General features: G+C 37.6%; 1 protein-coding gene across 5 annotated transcripts in view; it reads left to right on the top strand.

Annotated features, from left to right (window-relative positions):
- LOC106883725 (hepatocyte growth factor-regulated tyrosine kinase substrate) overlaps positions 1-20531 on the top strand; it is an 86976-nt gene extending 66445 nt beyond the window's left edge. For all 5 annotated transcript variants that reach the window (XM_052974051.1, XM_052974050.1, XM_052974053.1 and 2 more), the window contains 6 exons: positions 8189-8353; positions 10198-10399; positions 12220-12392; positions 13221-13352; positions 15492-16065; positions 19135-20531. In XM_052974051.1, the coding sequence (XP_052830011.1) occupies positions 8189-8353; positions 10198-10399; positions 12220-12392; positions 13221-13352; positions 15492-16065; positions 19135-19346 (1458 nt within the window). In that variant the 3' untranslated portion in view covers positions 19347-20531. The remainder of the gene's footprint in view (positions 1-8188; positions 8354-10197; positions 10400-12219; positions 12393-13220; positions 13353-15491; positions 16066-19134) is intronic.
- The last annotated feature ends 1531 nt before the right edge of the window (positions 20532-22062 follow it).

The following is a 22062-nucleotide window of genomic DNA, read 5'->3' as shown; positions in this document are numbered from 1 at the left end:
TATATATATATATATCTATATATATAATTCTGGATGGTTTCTAACCACCTACATTATCTCTATTAACGAAACTGAACTGTACATTTTCCCCATAATTATTGTTTATCTCCCACCTCTATTTTTCTATCTCTGCATGCTTATTAATTAATTCATTGATGTTGGTTGGGTGTGTTTTTTCCTCTCACGTTTTGGTATCACATATATATATATTCACACACCGAATTTTTATTGCTGTGTTGTATATTATAAAACACAAACTAATTCCGTTATGTATTTCGTTATTGTCGACAAAAACTTTTTGACACCTCACTTCGGCGATGTCGCCTTGGGAATCCTGCTGAAACGAAACAGAACTTTTATTATTTTCTTTCTTTCATTTATGGATTGTTAACAAGGCTGGAGCTCTGCTTTAATTACATCGACCTCGAAAAAATATTTAGCATTACACGCACACACACACTCTCTTTCTTTCTCTCTCTCTCTCTCTCTCCCCACCCCCGCTGTCACTAGTTAGGTCTCGGGTTGTAACGACCCTCAACCCTTGTAATATGTCACTCTGTGAACTGACACTAATGTTGATTCTCAATAATTATCAACTAGATGGACTTCCGTAGTCGATCATGGATGGACGAGAGGCAGTCTGAGTACTCTGGCAGGATTTGAACACGAAGTATTAAGAGCGGTAACTAAAATACCACAAAGCCGTTAGTTATGTCTGCCGCTCTAAGTTTTGTATCAAAATGACATATATATATATATATATATGGGAGTGGTTATAGTCGGTAGAATTTGTACCAGTGTAAGTGGTACTTATTTTATCGACCCCCCAACACTCACACATGAAGCTAAATCTGTATGATATAATTCATTTCTGATTATTAGTGTCCAAGTTGTGTGTGAAAATAGAGAAGTGTTTTTGTTTGTTTTTAGGTCAATGTTTTTATCGAAAACAATCTCACTAGTGACACAGACTGAGACATAGCGCGCGCGCAAACAAATACTACAAATAATATTGATTTCAAATTTTGGCTTTGAGGCTAGCAATTTCAGGGCAGGGGGTAAGTCGATTACATTGACCTCAGTACTTAACTGGTACTTATCGACCCCGAAAGGGTGAAAGGCAAAGTCGACTTCGGCTGAATTAATACTACAAATAATACTAGAAACTAGAATGTTGGCGTAAAGTGTTGAGTTCTGAGTGTACTATAAATTATTCTTAAAATTTGCCAAGGCTGTTATATTCCAAAGAGCATAGATGTAGTTTAGTGTAGCGGGGGGATGGCAATCTAGGTACTACTAAAGCAGCGCGGACCCGAACGCGCAGTCGCGCGTCCGCGCTAGCTAGTCTTGAGTGGTCGATCCTAACCCTATCCCTAACCCTAACCCTAAACGATCGACCACTCACGACTAGCTAGCGCGGACGGGTCTGCGCTGCTTTAGTAGTACCGGCAATCTAACCATTGTCGACATGAATAGATGATGTATCTTAAGGGATGGGTAAAGTTTGGTGATACGATGGTGAATGGCTCTCCGTCTGTCGTCATCGTCCACAATGGGATGATGGGATGTTTGAAGTTTAGTGATAAGATGATGAATGGCCCTCTGTCTCCTTGTGGTAAAAGAAGAATTAATGACATTCTTGTTCGAAGACAATAGATTAACTTATAGGTATCTTTTTACTTGTTTGTCATTTTCCTTCCAACATAGTATTTCAGTGAAATCAACAGATACAAGGGGTTTATCGGCCCGGCTAGATTTTCAAGATAATCCTTATAGGTCACTATTGAAGTTTCACAAAATAATCTTCCTATGATAATTTTTTTGCAACCCTAGCTAGAAAGGTATATATCAAAGTGAGGGAAAATAGCTTTTGTATATTTGTATGAGCATAGCTTCATGAGACAGTTGATATGATAGTTGACATAGTAAAGAAGGATGAGATAAAAAATATTTCATATATATGATCGACTTGGTGAGTTAAACCAAAATCCAAGGTACTTTCGTCTATTTTGCAAAAATAATTGAGTGGTTTATATTGGTAAAATGGGTTGACCAAATGATAGTGTGGCAGGCCAAATGACAGACGGTAGAATTGGTAGGCAAGACAATGGTAGATTACAAGTGGCAGATAATAGAATAACATATAGACAAGTTAGTGGGTAAAATGATGGTATGTTGGTTGATTGAGCAGCAAGCAGTCATCATGGTTTTGTAGAATAGCAAAGTTACAGTGGTTTAGCAGAATTGTAGACTAACAGGTGGTATTGTATATTTTTGTATTCTGCTTTGAAATCCCATTCAGGTCAACTTTGCCTTCCACCCTTCTTTCTGAATGTGATGAAATTTAGTGAATTAAAATAACCATACCTACCCTTTGCCTAAAATCCATCTTGCTTAACCCTTTCATGAGCATATTTTTGTTGAAATACTCTGCCTTTTTTTCAATTAATTTTGAAAATAATAAAAGAATTATTAAAATAACTCTGACATTATTCATCTGGTGTTTGGAACATAAATTAACATGAAATTTTTATGGAAATTTTAATTTAGATAACTTAAAATGGGAAGTTTGTATTATAGGACGAAGGGCGGTTTTAGGCGTGTTGGTATCTAAAGGGTTAAAAAAAAAAAAACTAGCAATTGGTGGTGGGGAAAGTAAAGCTCGTGTCCCAATAACAATATGCTATGGCTCTGTTGCTGTGGAGCAACTCCAACAAGGGAACCTGTAGTAGTAGTAAATGTAGCATTGTCTAAGATTAAGCCATTTCAACGAGTATGTACTTTCAATCAATGTCTTTAATCATCATTAGATAATGTCTACTCTTTCTTGCTTGCATGCGTCAGACAGAATTTGTTGAAGTATTTCAATAGCCTGATGCTCTTGCGATCACCAACAGTTGCTTGTTTCCAAGCAAGGTTCTCTTTCCCTTGGTTAAACATGTTTTCCGAAGAAGACTGGAAATGAGCACTCTTGCTTGTATGACAATGATGCTAATTTGCAACCATCATACGATGGCTAAACAAGGCCTCCCCCCCACACACACACACTACAGCTTCTTTCAGTTTCTGTCTACCAAATCCACTCACAAAGCTTTGGTTGGCCCAGATCTCTAGCAGAAGACATGTACCAAAAGAGAAATTTTTTTTTTTAAATGGAGAAGGCGTAAGGGAAGCAAGCTTCTTAATCACACAGCCATGTCTGCCTCTTGATAAGGTTGAAATTATCACACTTCTCTGAAATCTTCCAGCTGCAATGGCAAATACATTAGAAAAGTGGGAACTATCTAATTTCTTGGATATATGCTGTTTCCGAGTTCTCTTTTTAGATTTTAGTTTAGCAAAATATTTAGAAATTCATAGGTAAATGTTAACCAGAACGTTTTCATTTGCTTGTTGAGCAGAAATGACAGGTGAGCATTTGAAAAGAGTATTGAAATCATTGCCAATTAAAATTTTCCTCAGAAAGAATGAAATCCCCATTAATGCAGGAGAATAAGTGAGCAAGCATTGACAATTATGAAGTTTGTGTCAGATGAACAAAAAGTCAGTTATAAAATTGTAGTTTATGTTGCGCAGATGAGCTAAAAAATAACTCCAGCATGAACAGAGGTGTTGACTGAAGGCTCATCAGAAATGATAGATCCTGTCACTAACATATGTTGTATGTAAAGTTGTAATTTGTTTTAGATTATCATTTATTTCAATTCCAGTTGTATTGGAGACATTACACAATTGCTATTAAGAAAAACTTGATATTGATTTGCTAAAAGGTGGCAAGCTAGCAGAATCATTACCGCACCGAAAAAATGCTTAGTGGTATTTCTTCTAACTTTTACATTTTGAGTTCAAATTCCACCAAGGTTGACTTTGCCTTTTCTCCTTCTGGGTTGGATAAAATAGGTACCAGTTGAACACTGGGATTGATGTAATCAACTTACTCCTTTCCTCGAAATTGGTAACCTTGTGCCACAATTTGAAATCTATATTAATTTAAGACAAAACAAGAGTTAGGTGCAGATATGACTATGTGGTTAAGAAGTCCATTTTGTGGATGGGTTTAGTCTCACTGTGTATCACTGTGGGCATGTCTCTTCTCTATCCCCAGGCTGACTAAAGCCTTTTGAGAGGATTTTGTAGATGAAAACTGAAAAAGACTCCTCATATCTGCTGGTGCATGTAAAAGCACTGGTGATGGTGTCATATAAAAAGCACCTAGTACACTCTGTAAAGTGGTTGGTATTAGGAAGGGCATCTAGCTGTATAAACGAAGCCAAAACAGACAACTCGAACCTGGTACAGCCTGTGGCCTTGCCAGTTCCTGGCAAGCTGCTTGACTTGTGCCAGTATGGAAAATGAACATTAAATATTGATGATGTGTGTATGTGTAAGCGACGGAGTGCCAACAACAACAATTCATTTTAACGTTCACTTTTCCATGCATGCATGGGCCAGGCAGTTTCATCATTATCATTTAATGTTTGCTTTCCATGCTAGCATGGGTTGGATGGTTTGACAGAAGCTGACCAGCTGAAGGGTTTTTCAGGCTCCGTGTCTGTTTCAGCATGGTTTCTAAAGCTGGATACCTTTCCTATCACCAACCACTTTATAGAGTACTGGATGCTTTTATGCAGCACTGGTACAGGTGCTTTTTATGTGGCATCAGTACTTAGGAACCTGCACGATTAGGGATGCTCAACTGATGAGCATTGCAAGGGACAATCCTGTGTACAAGGGCAACCACACTTTTACTTTGCTTGACATGTCTTTTCAAGCACAGCAAACTGCCAGGGGTCTCAGTCCCCTGCCATCCCCTCTGAGTCCCAATGTTTATTGAAATAAATTCTCTATGGCCAGATGCCTTTCCTCTTGCCAACCCTCACTGGTTTCCGAGCAAGATAATATTTTCCTAAGGCTAAACATGTTCTCGCAGTGTATTGGAAATGATGGATACTGCGTGTATGTCAGTGACAATCATTTATAAATTACACAGTCAAATCAAGGAGAGGTACATACATGCTCACGCGCATGTGTGCGCACACACACACACGCTCGCACATATGATGTGCTTCTTTCAGTTTCCATTTACTAAATCAACTCTCAAGGCTTTTGGTAGTGCAGGACTGCTGCACAATGGGATTGGATCCAGAACCATGTGGTTGGGAAGCAAAGTGCTTACCATACAGCCATGCAAATATATATTTTCAGAAGTGTACTTGCTGAGCAAGTGATTTGATATGAGACTGTGTGTCTAAAACTATATCAATTATAGTGTGGAAGACACCTACATATTAGCCATTCAAAAACATAAACTTCACTCACACATTTGGTGTCAAAATTTTCATTACACCAGCTGTGACCTAGTCTTTGACATGATTCCACTACAACATTATATATCGTCATCATCATCATTTAATGTCTATTGTCCATGCTGACATAGGTTGGATGGTTTGATCAGGGCTGGTAAGCTGGAAGACTGCACCAGACTCCAGTCTGATTTGGTATGGTTTTCTACAGTTGGATGCCCTACCTAGTGCCATCCACTCCTAGAGTCTAATGGGTGCTTTTATATGCCATTTGCATGACACCAGTATCTGCCACAACTGCAATTTTGCTTGGCTTGATGAATCTTCTCAACTACAACATAATGCCAAGTCTCAGTCATTGCCTCTGTGAAGCCTAACACTTGAAAGGAACTCAGCCACTGTGCCTCTGTGAGGCCCAATGCCCAAAAGGAACTCAGCCACTGTGCCTCCATGAGGCTCAGTGCTTGAGAGGAACTCAGCCACTTTGCCTCTGTGAGGCCCAGCGTTTGAAAGGAACTCTTGTCATTGTTTAATGCCCACTATTCTATGTTTGCATGGGTTGGACAAAGGTTGAGGTAGATTTTCAATTGTCAGATGCTCTTTCTGTTCCCAACCCTAACCTAGTTCTCAGCAAGGTAATATTTCCCCATGGCCAGGCATGTTCTTACTGAACTTTGGAAATAACACTGCTTGTGTGGCTGTGACTCTCATTTAAACTATCATGCAATGTCAAGACACACACACACACACAAGCCAGGCTTCTTTCAGTTTCCATCCACCACATCAACTAAACAAGTGCACCTTTCATTTGGACATCATAAGTATATGTGACAGAATTCTTTCACTTAATTTAATTGAATTTATTTTTATTTAATATCTTTTAATACATATATGAAGTTGTATTAAAACTCTAAGATATACTTTGATCTTGTTTTGTCCTAGAACTAAGGTCTACATGAGATCAGATACAAAATAAACTTTATAGCCATATCAAATTTCAACATCTCCCCCTTCACTTTGCTTTTGTATCTTAAACCAAAGTAAAATAAATAAGCTAGCCATACATAAATAAATTCAATTTGCTTTGGACCAAGCTTATAGAAAAACTCTGAATAAAGGTGCATAGCAGAATATTGCAGGTTGCATATGCAACTGCATATTTTCTATGCAGCAGAAACACGTGTTGGTCATTTTAACCAATTATGCTGTATAATTAACTGTTAAAATTAAAAGAAAAATTTGAAGATGTACCAGTTTCCATATTCTTTGTGATTGTTTTGGATTTGCACCCCCAGAAAATATAATCCAGTGAAGCAAACCTGGATTTACCTATCAGAAGAATTAGTGGGATTGCTCACCCTAAGCAATCCTTGGTGCTTCTTATTGATGCAGTTAACTAGAACCTGGACTATACCTGAGAGCTCTTGTGGTGCCTGTTTGGATGATTTATCCCTATATACTCATTGTGTGTATGTGTATAGATATACAAGATCATTCATTTTGCTTAGCTGACATGGCTTTCATCAGAAGTAATTGAATCAAGACTTTTAGAACCAAAGGCTCTTTCTATCTCCAACACTTACCTCCTTTTTTAAAAATGGGATTTTATATTGCAGAGGAATTTGAAAGCACAGATCTAGCGAATAATTTGTTGATAAGAAATCTCAACAAACATTGTTATTGTTTGTAGCTGAGCTGCAAATAATATCACTGTTTACAACCATTATTCAATGTAGGTTGTAAGCACACAACGTACGTGCAGAAATTCCTCACAAGACATTGGTTGTCCCAGAGCTGTAGTAGTAGATGACACTTGCCCAAAGTACTATGCAGAGGGTGATTGACAAATTGAATTTAGCAAAAGCAGGTCAATGTTGTCTTTCACTCTTTTGGGGCCAATAAAGTATCAGTTGTGTACTGGGATCACTTTTCTCTCTTTCTCTCTCTCTCTCTCTCTGGATTGTACCATTAATTCTAGGGTTCACTCTTTTCACATTGTGTCATGCGGATTTGGCATGAGACCTGTGTTAAGAGTATAGTGTGTCTGTGATTTGAGGTGGGGGGGCTTCTACATCAGTAGGTCAAACTCATTTTGCTTTGTTGGCTGGATTGAAATATACTAGATCTTGTAGGCCAGAGAGAGACAAATATTCTTAAAAACTCTCTTTGTAGTATTTAGTAACAGCACATTAAATGCTGATTTCTAATCCCCACTAAGGTCAACTTTACTTTTCAGCCTGTGTGTTGATAAAATTGGTAGAATAACGAACAGAATAATGGTGTTTGCCAGGATTGCTAGTGTCCAGAGTCAAAATGATGGGAGATTAGTAGACAGATAAAATATCAACAGTTTAGCAGAATTGGTAGAGCTATAGACAATACAGGTTGTGGTGCCTAATTTATATCTTTTTAGGTTCTGTTTTCAAGTCTCATTGAGATCAACTTTGCCTTTCATCCTTCTGGATAAAATAGACTTACTAAATACTTGGAGTACTTAAATAACCATAACTACCCTCTGCCGAAATTTGCATTTGTATGTGTTCCCCCAACCACTCAATATTAGAATGCATTAAGGCAGTGAGCTGGCAGAATTGATAGCACACCAGGCAAAATGCTTAGCAGCATTATGTCTATCTTTGTTCAGAGATCAAATTTCACCAAGGTCAACTTTGCCTTTCATCCCTTTTGGGGTTCATAAAATAAGTACCAATTCAGCACTGGGGTTGACATAATCAACTTACTCCCTCCTCCGAAATTGCTGGCCTTGTGCCAAAATTTGAAATCAATTTTAGAAATCATTATTACTATTGTCTGTTCATAGGAATGAATACCTTAACATAATTTCTGAAATGAAAGTCAGTTATTTCTACATTTTAATATTTCAGACTGTTTCAGCTCCTGCAATAGATACTTCAGATATGGATCCAGAACTTGCTCGTTACCTTAACCGAAATTACTGGCAGCAAAGGTCAGAACAGAGTGCAACAACCCCTTCTGCTCCCATTGCCACCGCAGAACCAAAGACAACGATTATGAAGACACATGAAATGGTATGGAAACATTAACAGATATTTTTGAATTCATTTCTTTTATTTATTTCGGGCTTTGGACTGCAGTCATGTTCAGACTTTGATTATGTCACTGCGACCTGCTCCTGTACTTATTTTATTGACTTCTGGAGTATGGGTGACAATGTCGCTATACAAATCTAACCAAATATCACAAGATGTCTTGTACACCATTCAACTATTGGTTTTGCCATCCTACATCAACACACACACGCACACGCACTTGAAGCAGAAGTTTTCTATCATGTCTATTCTGAGTTTTGTGTCTCCATTTGTCAGCACAAGTACAGATGTTTGTAAATTAACTCTGAATGCCTTAGCAAACACACGGGCACAAAACTCAGAGTAGCGATGGATAGAAGCTTCAGTTTCAAATGTAATTTCTTCCATGGTTTTTTTACCATTTTTCTTTCCTCTTGTTTGTGAATTTAGATAATGTGTAGATTTATACACATTCATACATAGTTTCTGTCCACCAGATTTCATTCACAAAGCTTTGACTGATCCAAGACTATGATAGAATATTGTCATAAGTCAAATCTGGGATCATGTGGTTGCAAAGCGAATTTCGTAACACCTGCATGGAATATTTAAAATTTATTTGGGTTTGATATTGTTTAAGAAACAAAACACGAGTTATTTAGACAGTGTGATAGTTGCATTGGGTTACTGATTTTTGTATCCTTTTATATATATATATATAGAACTCTCAAGGCAAGTCTTGTGCAACCATGTAGTAATCATGAGATGAGAGATGAACGAGCTGGCACCCATAAAAGGGGTGATACAGCTATGCATGAGGAGGGTGAGGCTATGAACTGTACAGCATGGCCCTCAGAAGTGAGCTGTGTAACTTGCAGTTACATTCAATATATTTTCTAATGAGTGAAATACAACAGACAAGTCTAAGACCTAGTTGCTATGAGGTTAAGTTACTGGATTATTGACCTCTTGGTAAAGAACTTTACTACTACAAAGTAAGAGTGTAATGTGATATGTAATAAATTACAGATTGACTTTGTTCAGCTCAGTAAACAAAGTCAATCGAAGAGTTACATCAATCTTCATTTATTATTATTATTATTAGTAGTAGTAGTAGTAGTTGTAGTAGTATAGAATTTTATATTTATTATTAAAGAAAGTGAGATTAATATAAGAGTAAAATATTGGTTTAAAATTTTGGTACAAGGCCATTATTTTGGGGGATGGGGGTAAGTGAATTGCATCAACCCCAGTGCTCAACTGGTACGTACTTTATCAATCTTGAAAAGATAAAAGGCAAAGCTGACTCTTTTGTTGGCTCGAATTGAAAAAGCTCCAATCACGCTATATGGTCAAAGTATTGAACAGCCAGTCTATGAGCCAAGACATTTTATGTACTCCAGATATTTTAGTTATCGAGAATTTGTGCCACGTAAAAAGCACTGGTCATGGTGCCATATAAAAAGCACCCAGTACACTCTATAACATGATTGGTGTGAGGAAGAACATCCAGCTGTAGAAACCAAGCTAAAACAGACTATGGAACCTAATGTGGACCCTCACCTTACCAGTTCCTGTCAAGCTATCCAACCCATGCCAGCATGGAAAACAGACATGAAATGTTGATGATGACTACTTGCAATGAGAGACTAGCATCTGCTCCAGGGACAGATTTAGTCTTTCAGCCACTAAACATTTACAGCTACCTACCAGTTATATGAATCCTTAATTTTTTTTGTGGAAAGATTAATTTTGATTTTTTTTTTTTCCTCCTGGTTCCAGCTGATTGTATGGGGTACCTCAATATTATTTTTAATATTTTTCCAATTTGTTTGTCTTTTCAGAACGGGGATATTGACATTGACCAACAACAATTCTTGGGTGCTCTACAAAGCAGTGTTGAGATATTTGTCAATCGTATGCGCAGTAATTCAATGAGAGGTCGGAGCATAACCAACGACACCTCTGTGCAATCCCTCTTCAATGTCATAAGTAACATGCACCCACAGTTGCTGAAATATATTCAAGAGCAAGAAGATGCCCGAAGTAAGTTGCACAACAAGGCCAAGGTGTCAGCTGACCAAACTGAAAGATCTAGTATCCAGGGGTTCAAGCTGTCTCTCTGGCCAACACGCTTAACTCTTTCTAGCACATAATTCACACACACATACACATATTCACTGTGTATGCACACACACGCGCTCACATATTTATATATCATCTCATGTCCATCTTCTGTATTGGCATGTATTGGACTCAATAGATCGCTAACCACTACACACATTTTTTTCTCTCCTTGTTTCTTTCTGTGGAAGAGCGTAGGCTCGAAACGTAGCATTATACTAATACATCTATTTATTTTCTACACCACCTGTCTTCGTCTGTTGTTTTTTTGTGAATTCTCTATATATATATATATATATATATACATACAAATATATATACACACATACACACACACACACACACTATCATACTGGTATTTATTTTAATTATACATGTGTGTGTATGTATAATATCATATCACAATATGAGTTATTAGTTACACATTTCCAATTGACCAATTGCTAGTTCACTACATTTCCATCAGCAAGAATGACAAGGGAGTGTCTGTAACTCAGTGCAGAACTTTGCATTGATGAGTTAGTTAAAAAACCAGTTTTCCAGTGTATTTGTTAATGTTTACATCCTTCAGCCGTATATATCACCAAAAGATATATGCATATACATCTGTCATCACTCCTGGCTGACACAGAAATCTGTTATCTATTTGTTGTCTCAGTCACAGTGTTGAATATACTTACCTGAGAGTGTTTTTCATTGCACCAGTACTGGTGAGGTCACTATGCAGCTTACAAGACTACAAATTCCAAAAGAGGCAGTTTTAAGATAGATGAGGGCCAGAGTAGAGCAGGTTTCTTGTAGTAGAAAGGCTACATGGCCCCTCACATTTTAGAAGAGAGGGTAAGGGTAATTGGAAGGGAAGTTGGAGAGGTAAAATTGTGATGATGTGTCAGGATTGATCTTCAAGTTATGAGATGAGTAAAAGTCAGTGGGGATCAGACAAGGGACTGTGGGTGGGTAGAGGTTGCAGAAATGTACAGAAGTGTGGGAGATAGAAAGAGATGGAGAAGTAAAGGGTAGAGTATAATGAATGAAGAGCAAACATTGAGGGATGGTAAGTAAGGAAGATAGGGAAGAGTAGGTGACAACTGTTGAGATTATGTAAGGTCAAGGGGCGGATATAGTGATTGGGAGATAAGACTTATGATAATTCTTCCTCTAATAATTTTACCATATATAAAATAAAGTTCATCATCATCATCGTTTAACGTCCGCCTTCCATGCTAGCATGGGTTGGACGATTTGACTGAGGACTGGTGAAACCGGATGGCAACACCAGGCTCCAATCTAATTTGGCAGAGTTTCTACAGCTGGATGCCCTTCCTAACGCCAACCACTCAGTGAGTGTAGTGGGTGCTTTTACGTGTCACCTGCAAGTTCTAGAAACAAGTGCTTTATAATGACTTTGTATAAAATATATGTATCACCAACACTGTTTTCACATTTTTCTGTACTAGAATGTGCTGCATGAGTCTTTATATCATATATTATATTATTCTCTCTCCATGCGCACACATCCTATCTCTTTCTCTCTCCCGCACATGCTTGCATTTATCATCATTTTAATGTTTAGTTTTCCATGAGTCAGTTGGGATTTGTTGAGGCAGAATGTCTTCCGTGCTACTAACCTTCTCTTATTTCCAAGCAAAGTAATAATACACACACACATGCACCATCACAAAACACACACACACACACACAACCACACAACACACTCACAACCATACTTGATTTAATTTCAGGCCACTACGAATGTCTCCAGGACAAACTTGCTCAGCTGAGAGATGCTCGGGAAGCCCTTGATGCTTTACGTGAGGATCACCGTGAAAAACGAAGACGTGAACAAGAAGAACAAGAAAGACTTAGACAGATTCAGATGTCACAGAAGCTGGAAATTATGCGACAAAAGAAGCACGTAAGTCTTTAGAGTGGCTACAACAAACAAAACTCCTCATCTCAAATTTCTCATCTTCTAAACTTGGTTGTTTGATATCATTTTAATGTTTTTTAATGGGTTCATAAAAGGATGATTGGTATGATCAATGAGTTTTGAAGTCCCTTCCAAATTGGCTGGTGGAAAAGGAGGAACTATGAGCTTTACAGGACCTCTGAAATTGATGTAAGAAGGTATCCTCAAACTGGACACTTAGACCCAAATTCTTGCTAAAGAATGGACTCTACTAAAGATGCCAAGTAGTGTGGTGTTAAAAGGAATCATGGTTTAAGTCTCCTTCCCAATAAAATTTGAACTTCCAGTTCAATGTTCTTACAGTTCTACTAATCTACTACTCTGGTTGATGCATTTTACCGACTCTGAAACAATAAATGGTAAAGCTAACCTCAGTAGGATTGGAACATGGAACACAGAGAGTCAGGACAAATACTGCAAGGCATTCATTCTATCCAACATTGTAACCACTACGCTGTTTACACAAGAAGAAGCTGCAGATCAAGGTATCTTGGGACTGGAGTACATATCATCCGTAGCTGAAACCTTTGATAATAGTGCCTTAAAAAGGAAGGACTAATTGACTAAAGTAATTGTGGATGTAGTGAGACTTTGTGAAAGACTTGGCTGGTATTCCTTTGATAATAGATCTGCTTAATCAGTGCTAACCTAGGTTTAAGCAACAATGGGGTTGGTCCATTCCTTCCAGCTGTACTGATGAGATGATTTGAACCCTTGATTGACTTTTTATCTACCTTATCACTAATTCTTTGATTGTTTTTTATTTCTTCTCAGGAATACCTTGAGATGCAACGCCAGTTAGCATTCCAGCGAATGCATGAACAGGAGCGAGAATACCAGATTCGTCTTGAGCAACAGAAACACCTCACTCAGATCAGGCAGATGCAGGCTTATGGCTACGGCCAGGTAAAGGTTTTTATGTTGTTATAGCTGAAAACTGCAAGACATATTCATAGAGCATTTTGCACCAACATTCTTGTTAAAGATGAATTAAGATTTTCAGTTATTTGAATGGCTCTGTATGTGAACATGCTGAGCCACTCCTAATGTAAAATAATTATTAGGTATTATCAGCACCGATTTGAGATGAGAAGTAGGGCCAATGAAGAGACGAAACCCATTCTTAGGGTGGGCAGATGGTCTATAGAATTCTGCTAAAGGATCACAAGTGGTTACAGACAAAGACTGTACAGAAGCCATTATATATGTGTTGTGTATGTGTATATATAGATATATGTAATGTACACATACACAGGGTAGGTCAAAAGTAACACACCAAAACATTTGACATATTACGTTATTATTCATTTTGTTCATTATGTACAAGTGTGTATTCATCACAATTTTAGAAAACTTGAAACATGTCTTTAGCAATTCTGGAGCATATTGAATTTTATCTTATGTGTGACTTTTGGCTCAGCCTGTATGTATCTATGTATGTAATCATCATCGTTTTAATGTTCATTTTCCCATGCTCACATGGGTCAGATGGAATTTATCATGTTGCCAATTGTTACTGATGATGATGCTGATGATTTTTTCTAGTCCAGGGGAAATATCCCTTTGGCACATGATTTGGTGGGAGACTGGGAATGAATGCTGATACAGCCATTGTAATGGTAACGCTCACTAGCAATTATCGGGCAAGGTTTAAACAAAGAGACACCCTCTGACATGCATGTACAAATATATGCACGTGCACACACACACATACACACACACAATGAGCTTCTTTCAGTTTCTACCTACCAAATCTACTTACAATGTTGTGTGTATATGTGTGTGTGTATATATATATATATATATATATATATATGTGTGTGTGTGTGTGTGTACATATGCACACACACATATGTAAATGTCAAACAACAAGAATGGGTGCTCAACACCACATTAGTAGATAAAATTTCTTCATTTGTGTATTAAGGTTACCATTGGTTTTATGTTAAGGACAGTATCTTAATATCTTAATTTTTCAAGCTGATCACATGGAGGAATGGTATTCGTCTCCAGTTATCTATAAATATAAAGACCTGTCCTCCACAGCAGAAGTGTTAATGCTGAGGAGGATTGGTGTGCAAGAGCCCTGTGCTGGTTCTACATAAAAAGCACCCATACTGGTGCCATGTAAACAGCACCCATGCTAGCGCCATGTAATAACACCCAGCACACTTGTAAAACAGTTGGCATTAGGAAGGGCATCCAGCTGTAGAAACCAAGCCGAAACTGACAGGAACCTGGTGCAGCTTCCCTACTTGCCAGTTCTGGTCAAGACATCCAACTGGTGCAAGTATGGAAAATGAATGTTAAAAGATGATAGCAATTGAAATATGTCACATATGTTTTAATTAACCTAAACTTTGCTTATGCCTAAACACTACAAGGCTCTGATATTAGTAATTTCCATAACCTCGGCAATCTACCAGTGCAAATCAGTCAATGTTGACTGTATTTTGGTCAATGCTATACTTGGGTATTTTTCCTTGATACCAGCTGAAGAGCTAGAAACATTGATGTCTGGGAATTCTGATAAGAGTGACACTGGACAGGTATGGTGTTTTTATACCTTTTTCCACAAGTGAGAATTTTACTCCATGGTAACTGCAGTGAATTTGCCTTTAGCAGCTGAAATATGTCACACACATATTTTAACTAACCTAAACTTTGCTTATGCCTAAACACTGCTTGGTGCTGATATAACGGTAATTTCCACAACCTTGGCAAACTACTGACATAAATCAGTCAATGTTGTTGGCTGTATTTTAGTTATACATACACACACTACTGTAATAATAATTATTGTTTAATTTTTGATATTCAATATGTCTCATAATTTTAATGGATTGTATGATTTTTGTCTGGTCAGATATAGCCATTGAAGCAATGGGTCCTGTTGACCTCAGGACAATATCACTCTCATCTATATCTATTCATTTTGTGAATCATCTGTTTATTAACTGATGCAGGAGAAAGCTCAGCTGTTCACACATGCACATACACGTTGTAGAATGTTTCTTTGATTCCTAAATTTCTTCTCTATTCCAGAACCCGTATGGTGCCCCAAACTTTCCTAGTCCTGGCAGCTCACTTGAAAACTCTCCGGTCCACCAGATGCATCGAATAGGTTATTTGCCAGTTGGTATGATGCCAGGTCCTGGTGCTCCACCAGGCATGGCGCCACCGCCACCACCACCATCTCTCCCGGTCAACAGCAGTGCACCAAATGAGATCTACATGCAACCACCTGGTGCACCACCATCACAACAACAGCCACCACCGCAGCAACAACAACCACCACCCTCACAGCAACAACAACCACCACCACAACAACAACAACAACCAACACCACCACAGATCCCAAATGCACCCAACTCCACAAACTACAGCCAACCTGCTGGTGGTCAGTACCCTCCTGCTCTTGGTCACCCGTCTCAAACGGTTGCACAGTCTGCAGGTTACCAACCAGCAATGAGCACAGATGTTATACAGGCTTCTTCCAATTCTTACCAATCTTATAATCCAGCATCGAGTCAGCCGTCAAGTTTATCACAGATTTCTTCTGCAGGACCAATTTATACATCAATCCCTAATCCAGAATATTCCTCATTAAACATGCAGAGTATGTATGAAATATTGTTTTAGTATTTGTGTCCCCTTGGCTTGTTTTTATATTACTTTGTGTGTCAAATTTTAAAACTGTTCTTGACATATATATATATATATATTATATATCCTACCCATGCCAGCATGGAAAACAGACGTTAAATGATCTCTCACACACATGAATGTACACATTTAGTCTGACCCATGCAAGCAGAGAGAAGTGGATGTTAAATTGTAAAGATGATTGGAGGGGGGTGGGGTGATTAAGATACTTTCTGACCACATGGTTTGGGATTCAGTACTATTGTGTGGCACTTTGGACAAGTGGCATCTATTATAATCCTGAAAGAAGCCCATCATGTGTGTATTTGATTGTTTGTATGTTTGTGTCTCCTTGCGTTAACATCATGTGGTAGTTGTAAATGTGTGTCACTGTCATAAGCAATGTCGTTGATTTCTAGTTTTCCATGAAATAACTGCCTGGCCATGGAGAGATATTACCTTGCTTGAAAACAGGTGAGAGTTGATGACCCGAAAGGCATCCAGCTATAGAAAATCTGCCTCCATGAACTCTATCTGATCCATGCAGGCATGGAAAAATTGATGTTAAAAACAATGAGATATATAAAGCCCCAGCTCAGTTCTGAATGGAGATCTTTGTCCTTTAGTGGAGGGTATCTAGTATCACATTATCTAAGATTGTAGGTTGTGTTATGAGGCATTTAGCCTCCATTTCTAGCAAGTTGAATGACTATGGAGACTCCCCACATTAGCATTTACTATCAACTTTGTGTGTCCTCTCCTTAGGTTTTCGTGTGACAAGGGAAGGTTTTAAAGGTCTTACAAAAGACCTACTTGGAGGCCCAACCTCCTGAGTTCTTTTACAGGGCTTAGAAAAACTGAAGGACTGCTGCAATAAGTGTGTGAACCTGAGAGGGGAATATGTTCAATGAAATCATAATTAACTGATCCTCCTGCATTTTTTCTTACCCAAAGCCAAGAGCTTTTCAGCATTCCCTCCTAATAATTTATGGTGTGCATGCTGAACAGCAAGAATTCAAATAAAGAAAAGATGTTCTCCCATTATGTAAAACAACAGTAATCGGATATTCAGATTTGAATCTGCAAGAACATATCACGAATGAATAGATGCGCTATTGTTTGAATTTTGCTGTTCTGAGTGCACCCCATAAATACAGTGCTTTGTTTTAATTCTGAAAGTAATCAAGAATTTTATGGAATAACTTTATTATTAAACTGGTATTTGGAATATAAGTTAGTGTAAAAGTTTGTTTTAAGGTTTTTAGATAACTTTAAATAAAACCGGAAGTTTGTATCATAGGATCAGGAGCAGACTCATGCAGCTTGGTATCAAGAGGTCCATTTGAGTAAACATAATGCAGACCTACTGGATTCCTTTTGTTTCTTTATAATAACCAACATTAGCAGCTGTGGTGTAGGGTTGAACAAGTGATTAGCCCTCTAAAACCCTGAGTATATCCAGTGGTCCAGCTGGTGTTCATAACTGCCTCTGATCATCATCATTTACTATCAGTTTTCCATGCTTGTTTATGTTGCACTGTTTGACAGGATCCAACAATCTGCAGGACTGCATTGAGCTCCAGAGTCAGTTTTGGCATGGTTTCTACAGCTGGATACCCTTCTTAATGCCAATCACTTTACTTGGTGTGAACTGGATGCCATGTTTCCTATTATCGCTAAAAAACCTACAAGTGGAAGAAAAGGAAAAAAGTCTCCTCAACAAAGCATGTGAATGGTGGGGGGGGGGATATTTGAGAATAGGAGAGGCTAAAATATGATAGAGGGAGAAGCCCAAGGGTCTTGTTAGAGAGAAGATACATGGCTACCTTACATCATATAGGAGTGGGTGGGCATATCTGGAATAAGGTTAGATGATGGTGACTAGATGCCAGAGCAACACAAGACACTAGGAGATGAGTATTAGGGAGAATATAAACAGTGCATTAAAGTGGGGTGTAGTTTCATGAGAGTCTGAAGGGAGAATAACAAATGGTTAAGGGTAAAAGTGAATGTAGTGTGTGATGACCGAAGGTGGAGATACAGTTGATGGGGTAGTAGTATGGTGAGAGAGGTGGAAGTGGCTCAGGAAGGAGTATAGATCAGAATGCAGGTCGGGGTGATATATTTAAAAAGTGAAGATGTCCAGATATATGAGCTCAATATACACAGTATATTCCAACAAGGAAACTTCTGATTCCAACAGGAACTTCTACATGGTCGCTTAACTCACTAGAAATAACAGGCATTGTTATATGGTTAAGTTCACTTCATATGTATGTAGTTCCGTATTTACCCTTATTACATGATCTGGACATTTAGTATATTGTTTGTTGTTTTTTTTTTTACATGTTTGCTGGAGTTTTTCAGGGTTGTATTCCCTGCTGATAGTCACTTGAACCTTGAAGTAACAATGGCAATCAACAACTTTTGTTTTCAGGCAGGTTAACTGGAGCTAGCAGAGTTATGCCCCTTGATATAGAACATAAACCAACAGCCGTACCAAGATTTGAATTTTGACCATGTTGGTCTAGTATTTTAAACACCATTGGGCCTCAGTATTTCCTTTTTAACAACAACATGGTATCAGCCATGATGGAGCAATTGCACCAATAACCTAGATCAAGGATCAGCAAATCAACTTCCATCATGTACATTTCTATAACGAACTTAAAAGTATAATTAATAAAAAAAATTTTTTAATTTAAAAACATCTCCTTTCTGGCCACCCACCCACTCTCCCTCCCAGGGAAGAGGTTTTTGTCTTGCAGGTGCCAGTGTCACATAAAATGCTCTCATTGCAGTGCCACATATGATGCACTTGTGCCAGTGCCACGTAATTTGCACTCATGCCAGTGACATGTTTAATGAACTCATATTTTTTTTTGTGTGTGTTTACATTTGTTTTTCCAGGCAAGCATATCTCTTTGAGGTTTTGTTTTATAACTATATGCCCCTCTTGATGCTAACTTGTAACTGGCTTTCAAGTGTGGGATTTCTTTTGTATATAGATATGTATACCTTTGTTCTTTCTCTCTTTGCACAGATCTGGCAAATACTCTTCCTCCAGTCGGTGCATCTCAACCAAGTGTGTACAGTGCAATACCTGCGCAACCACCCCAACAGCAACCACCACAACAGCAGCAACCACAACAACAACAACAATACATGGCTGGACCTCCCACCCAGCAATATCAGGCACCACCACAGCAAATGGTGCTGCCACAAAACGAAGCAGAGCTGATTAGTTTCGATTAATTATTATCATTATTAATATTATTATTATTATTATTTCATTGTTTTGTTGTTGTTGGATTTCTTTTGTAATTATATATATTTGTGTGTGTGTGTGTGTGTGTATGTATGTATATATATATATATATATATATATATATATATATATAATACAGATGCTGACATGAATATAAATATACATAACTATATATATATATATATATGATGTGTATAAAGATGTGAGACTATGATGATGCACACATCATGCACTCAACCACCCCTCTTATTTCCCATCCTCTTCCATTGTCTCTTTACAAAGAAAGCATAGTAAAAAAAAAAATCTTCCCATAACATTGTCTCATCTTTATAACACCTTCCATATTGTTTTGCCTCCTCCTCCTTCCCATTCTTTTTCTCTTCTTCTGTCTTCTCTCTTGTTTTCTCACTGTTCTCTGTTCCTTTTCTCTCTGAGTCTCTCTTTGCTTGAACAATTTCTCTCAGTACTGTTCTGTCATTATCTCTCTCAACTTCCCAAACTGCTCCCCCACACAGACACCCCTCCAAAGTAGATACTTTTCTCTACCTCCCAACCACCACCACCACCACCACCCTACAACACTGTCAACTAAATCAAATATCAGTAATATTGTTTTATGTAAAGGGTTTTGGACAGTCTTAGCTTCAAAGGTATGTGATTATATTGATCAGGAATCGATATACTAACTACATTCACAAATGATTACTATCTTCTGTGGGGATATGGTCATATATAGGATGTGTATGTATACACATGCACAGATAAAAAGACCTACAATAATGAGAAATGTGGTTTATATATGCATGAAAGACTGATCTAGAGATAGTTTTGTTTGGATGTGGGACGTTTATCTCACTGGCCTGGAATGTGATATGGCTTGTTGATCCACGAAGATTGGCATCCAATGAGGATATAGTTGATTGGTGTGTGTATATGTATGTGTATGTATGTATATATATATATATATATATATATATATATATATGACAGAAAGGACTCTATTATACCATATGGATATGGTTTTGTTTTTTGTTTTTTTTAATCAAAGGATAATGACCTGATGAATGATTATAACAGGAAAGGACAATGTATACTGGAGAATGTTCCGTAAAAGAATATTGTTTGTATAGGAAATATATTATAGAATATAATAATGTGAAAACATGAATGTTTATTATTGTTTGTTTACTTAATTTGTGGTATTACTTTCTTGGATTTTTTTTTTTTTTTTTTTTTTTTTTACATTCTTTAGATGTTGGTGATAGTGAAGATGTCAATGCTACCAATGATAATGATATTTACTACAGCTCTTTAAGACAGCGAGCTGGCAGAATTGTTAGCACACTTGACAAAATGCTTAGTGGCTTTTCTTCTACGTTTATGTTCTGAGTTCAAATTCCACTGAGATCAACTTTGCTATTTTTCCTTTCAGAATCAATAAAATAAGGGCCAGTTGTGCACTGGGGTTAATGTAATCGATTAGTCCTCTACCCAGAAATTTCAGGCCTTCTTCCTATTACAGAAAGGATTACTATTATTATTGTAGTATTCAGTTAAGTCCATGACTTTGTGATATCATATCTTGCCTGGATTGACTTAGACTTTCAGCCTTCTGGGTTTGCTAAAATAAACACCAGTAAAATATTGTGGATGACTAAGTACCAGTGAAATACTGGGATTGCTTTGATTGGAACATTGTGATTTTGTTAGAATTCACTTACATGAAAACTTATGTCTTGTAATTAAAGAGTCAAACTGAAACAAATGTTATCAAGCTATTATTCTGCTAGATCTTTCCAGGGCCATAAATTCACACTTATTACTGCTGCTGTTTTAACATATTTCAAGACATGACATATGTATGTCATCATCATCATCATTATATGTCTGTCTGCTATGCTAGGATGAGTTGTATGGTTTCACAGCATCCGACAAGTTGGAAGACTGTACTGTGCTCCAATGTCTGCTTTGACCTGATTTCTATGGCTGGATGCCCTTTTTAATGCCAACCACTTTATAGTGTGCTGTGGCGCGTATGTATGTATATATATATATATATCATCATCATCATCGTTTAACGTCCGCTTTCCATGCTAGCATGGGTTGGACGATTTGACTGAGGACTGGTGAAACCGGATGGCAACACCAGGCTCCAATCTAATTTATATATATATATATATGTGTGTGTGTGTGTGTCTCAAATTAAATACGCAGCTGAAAGAGCTACTAATAGTTTCATGCTATTATGATACTTGACCAGGCATATTTATAAAATACACCATGTATCTTAAAGCAATTTTTCAGGCTCTGTTTATGAATTACATATAAAAAAGAAGAAAAAAGGGATTAAAAAATAGGTTAAAGCTAAATAAATACACACATAAACATTCGCACTTTCTTGGTTACATTGCATTTTGTGAACAAACAAATTAAAGCAGTGAGGACTCTTTAGTTTCCTGGGATACAGGGTAACCTCAATAGTGCTGGTGCTACAATTAAATCATTCAGTACGTGCTGTTTAAATGACTGGCAAATGTGTTGAGACAGTGTAAGATCGAGATGATCTTTATAATCATTATAATCACTCTAGTACTGGTGCCATGATAAAATGTATTCAGTACCCTTTAAAAGGGTTAGTGATAAAAAGGGCATCCATCCCAAGAAACCAAGCTAAAAATGAAACCTGGTCCTTGAGCCATTTAG

Source organism: Octopus bimaculoides, chromosome 17, assembly GCF_001194135.2.
Source record: "Octopus bimaculoides isolate UCB-OBI-ISO-001 chromosome 17, ASM119413v2, whole genome shotgun sequence".
Taxonomy (NCBI): Eukaryota; Metazoa; Mollusca; class Cephalopoda; order Octopoda; family Octopodidae; genus Octopus; species Octopus bimaculoides.
Note: the sequence above shows the minus strand (reverse complement) of the source record. Positions and strands in the feature narration are given on the sequence as shown.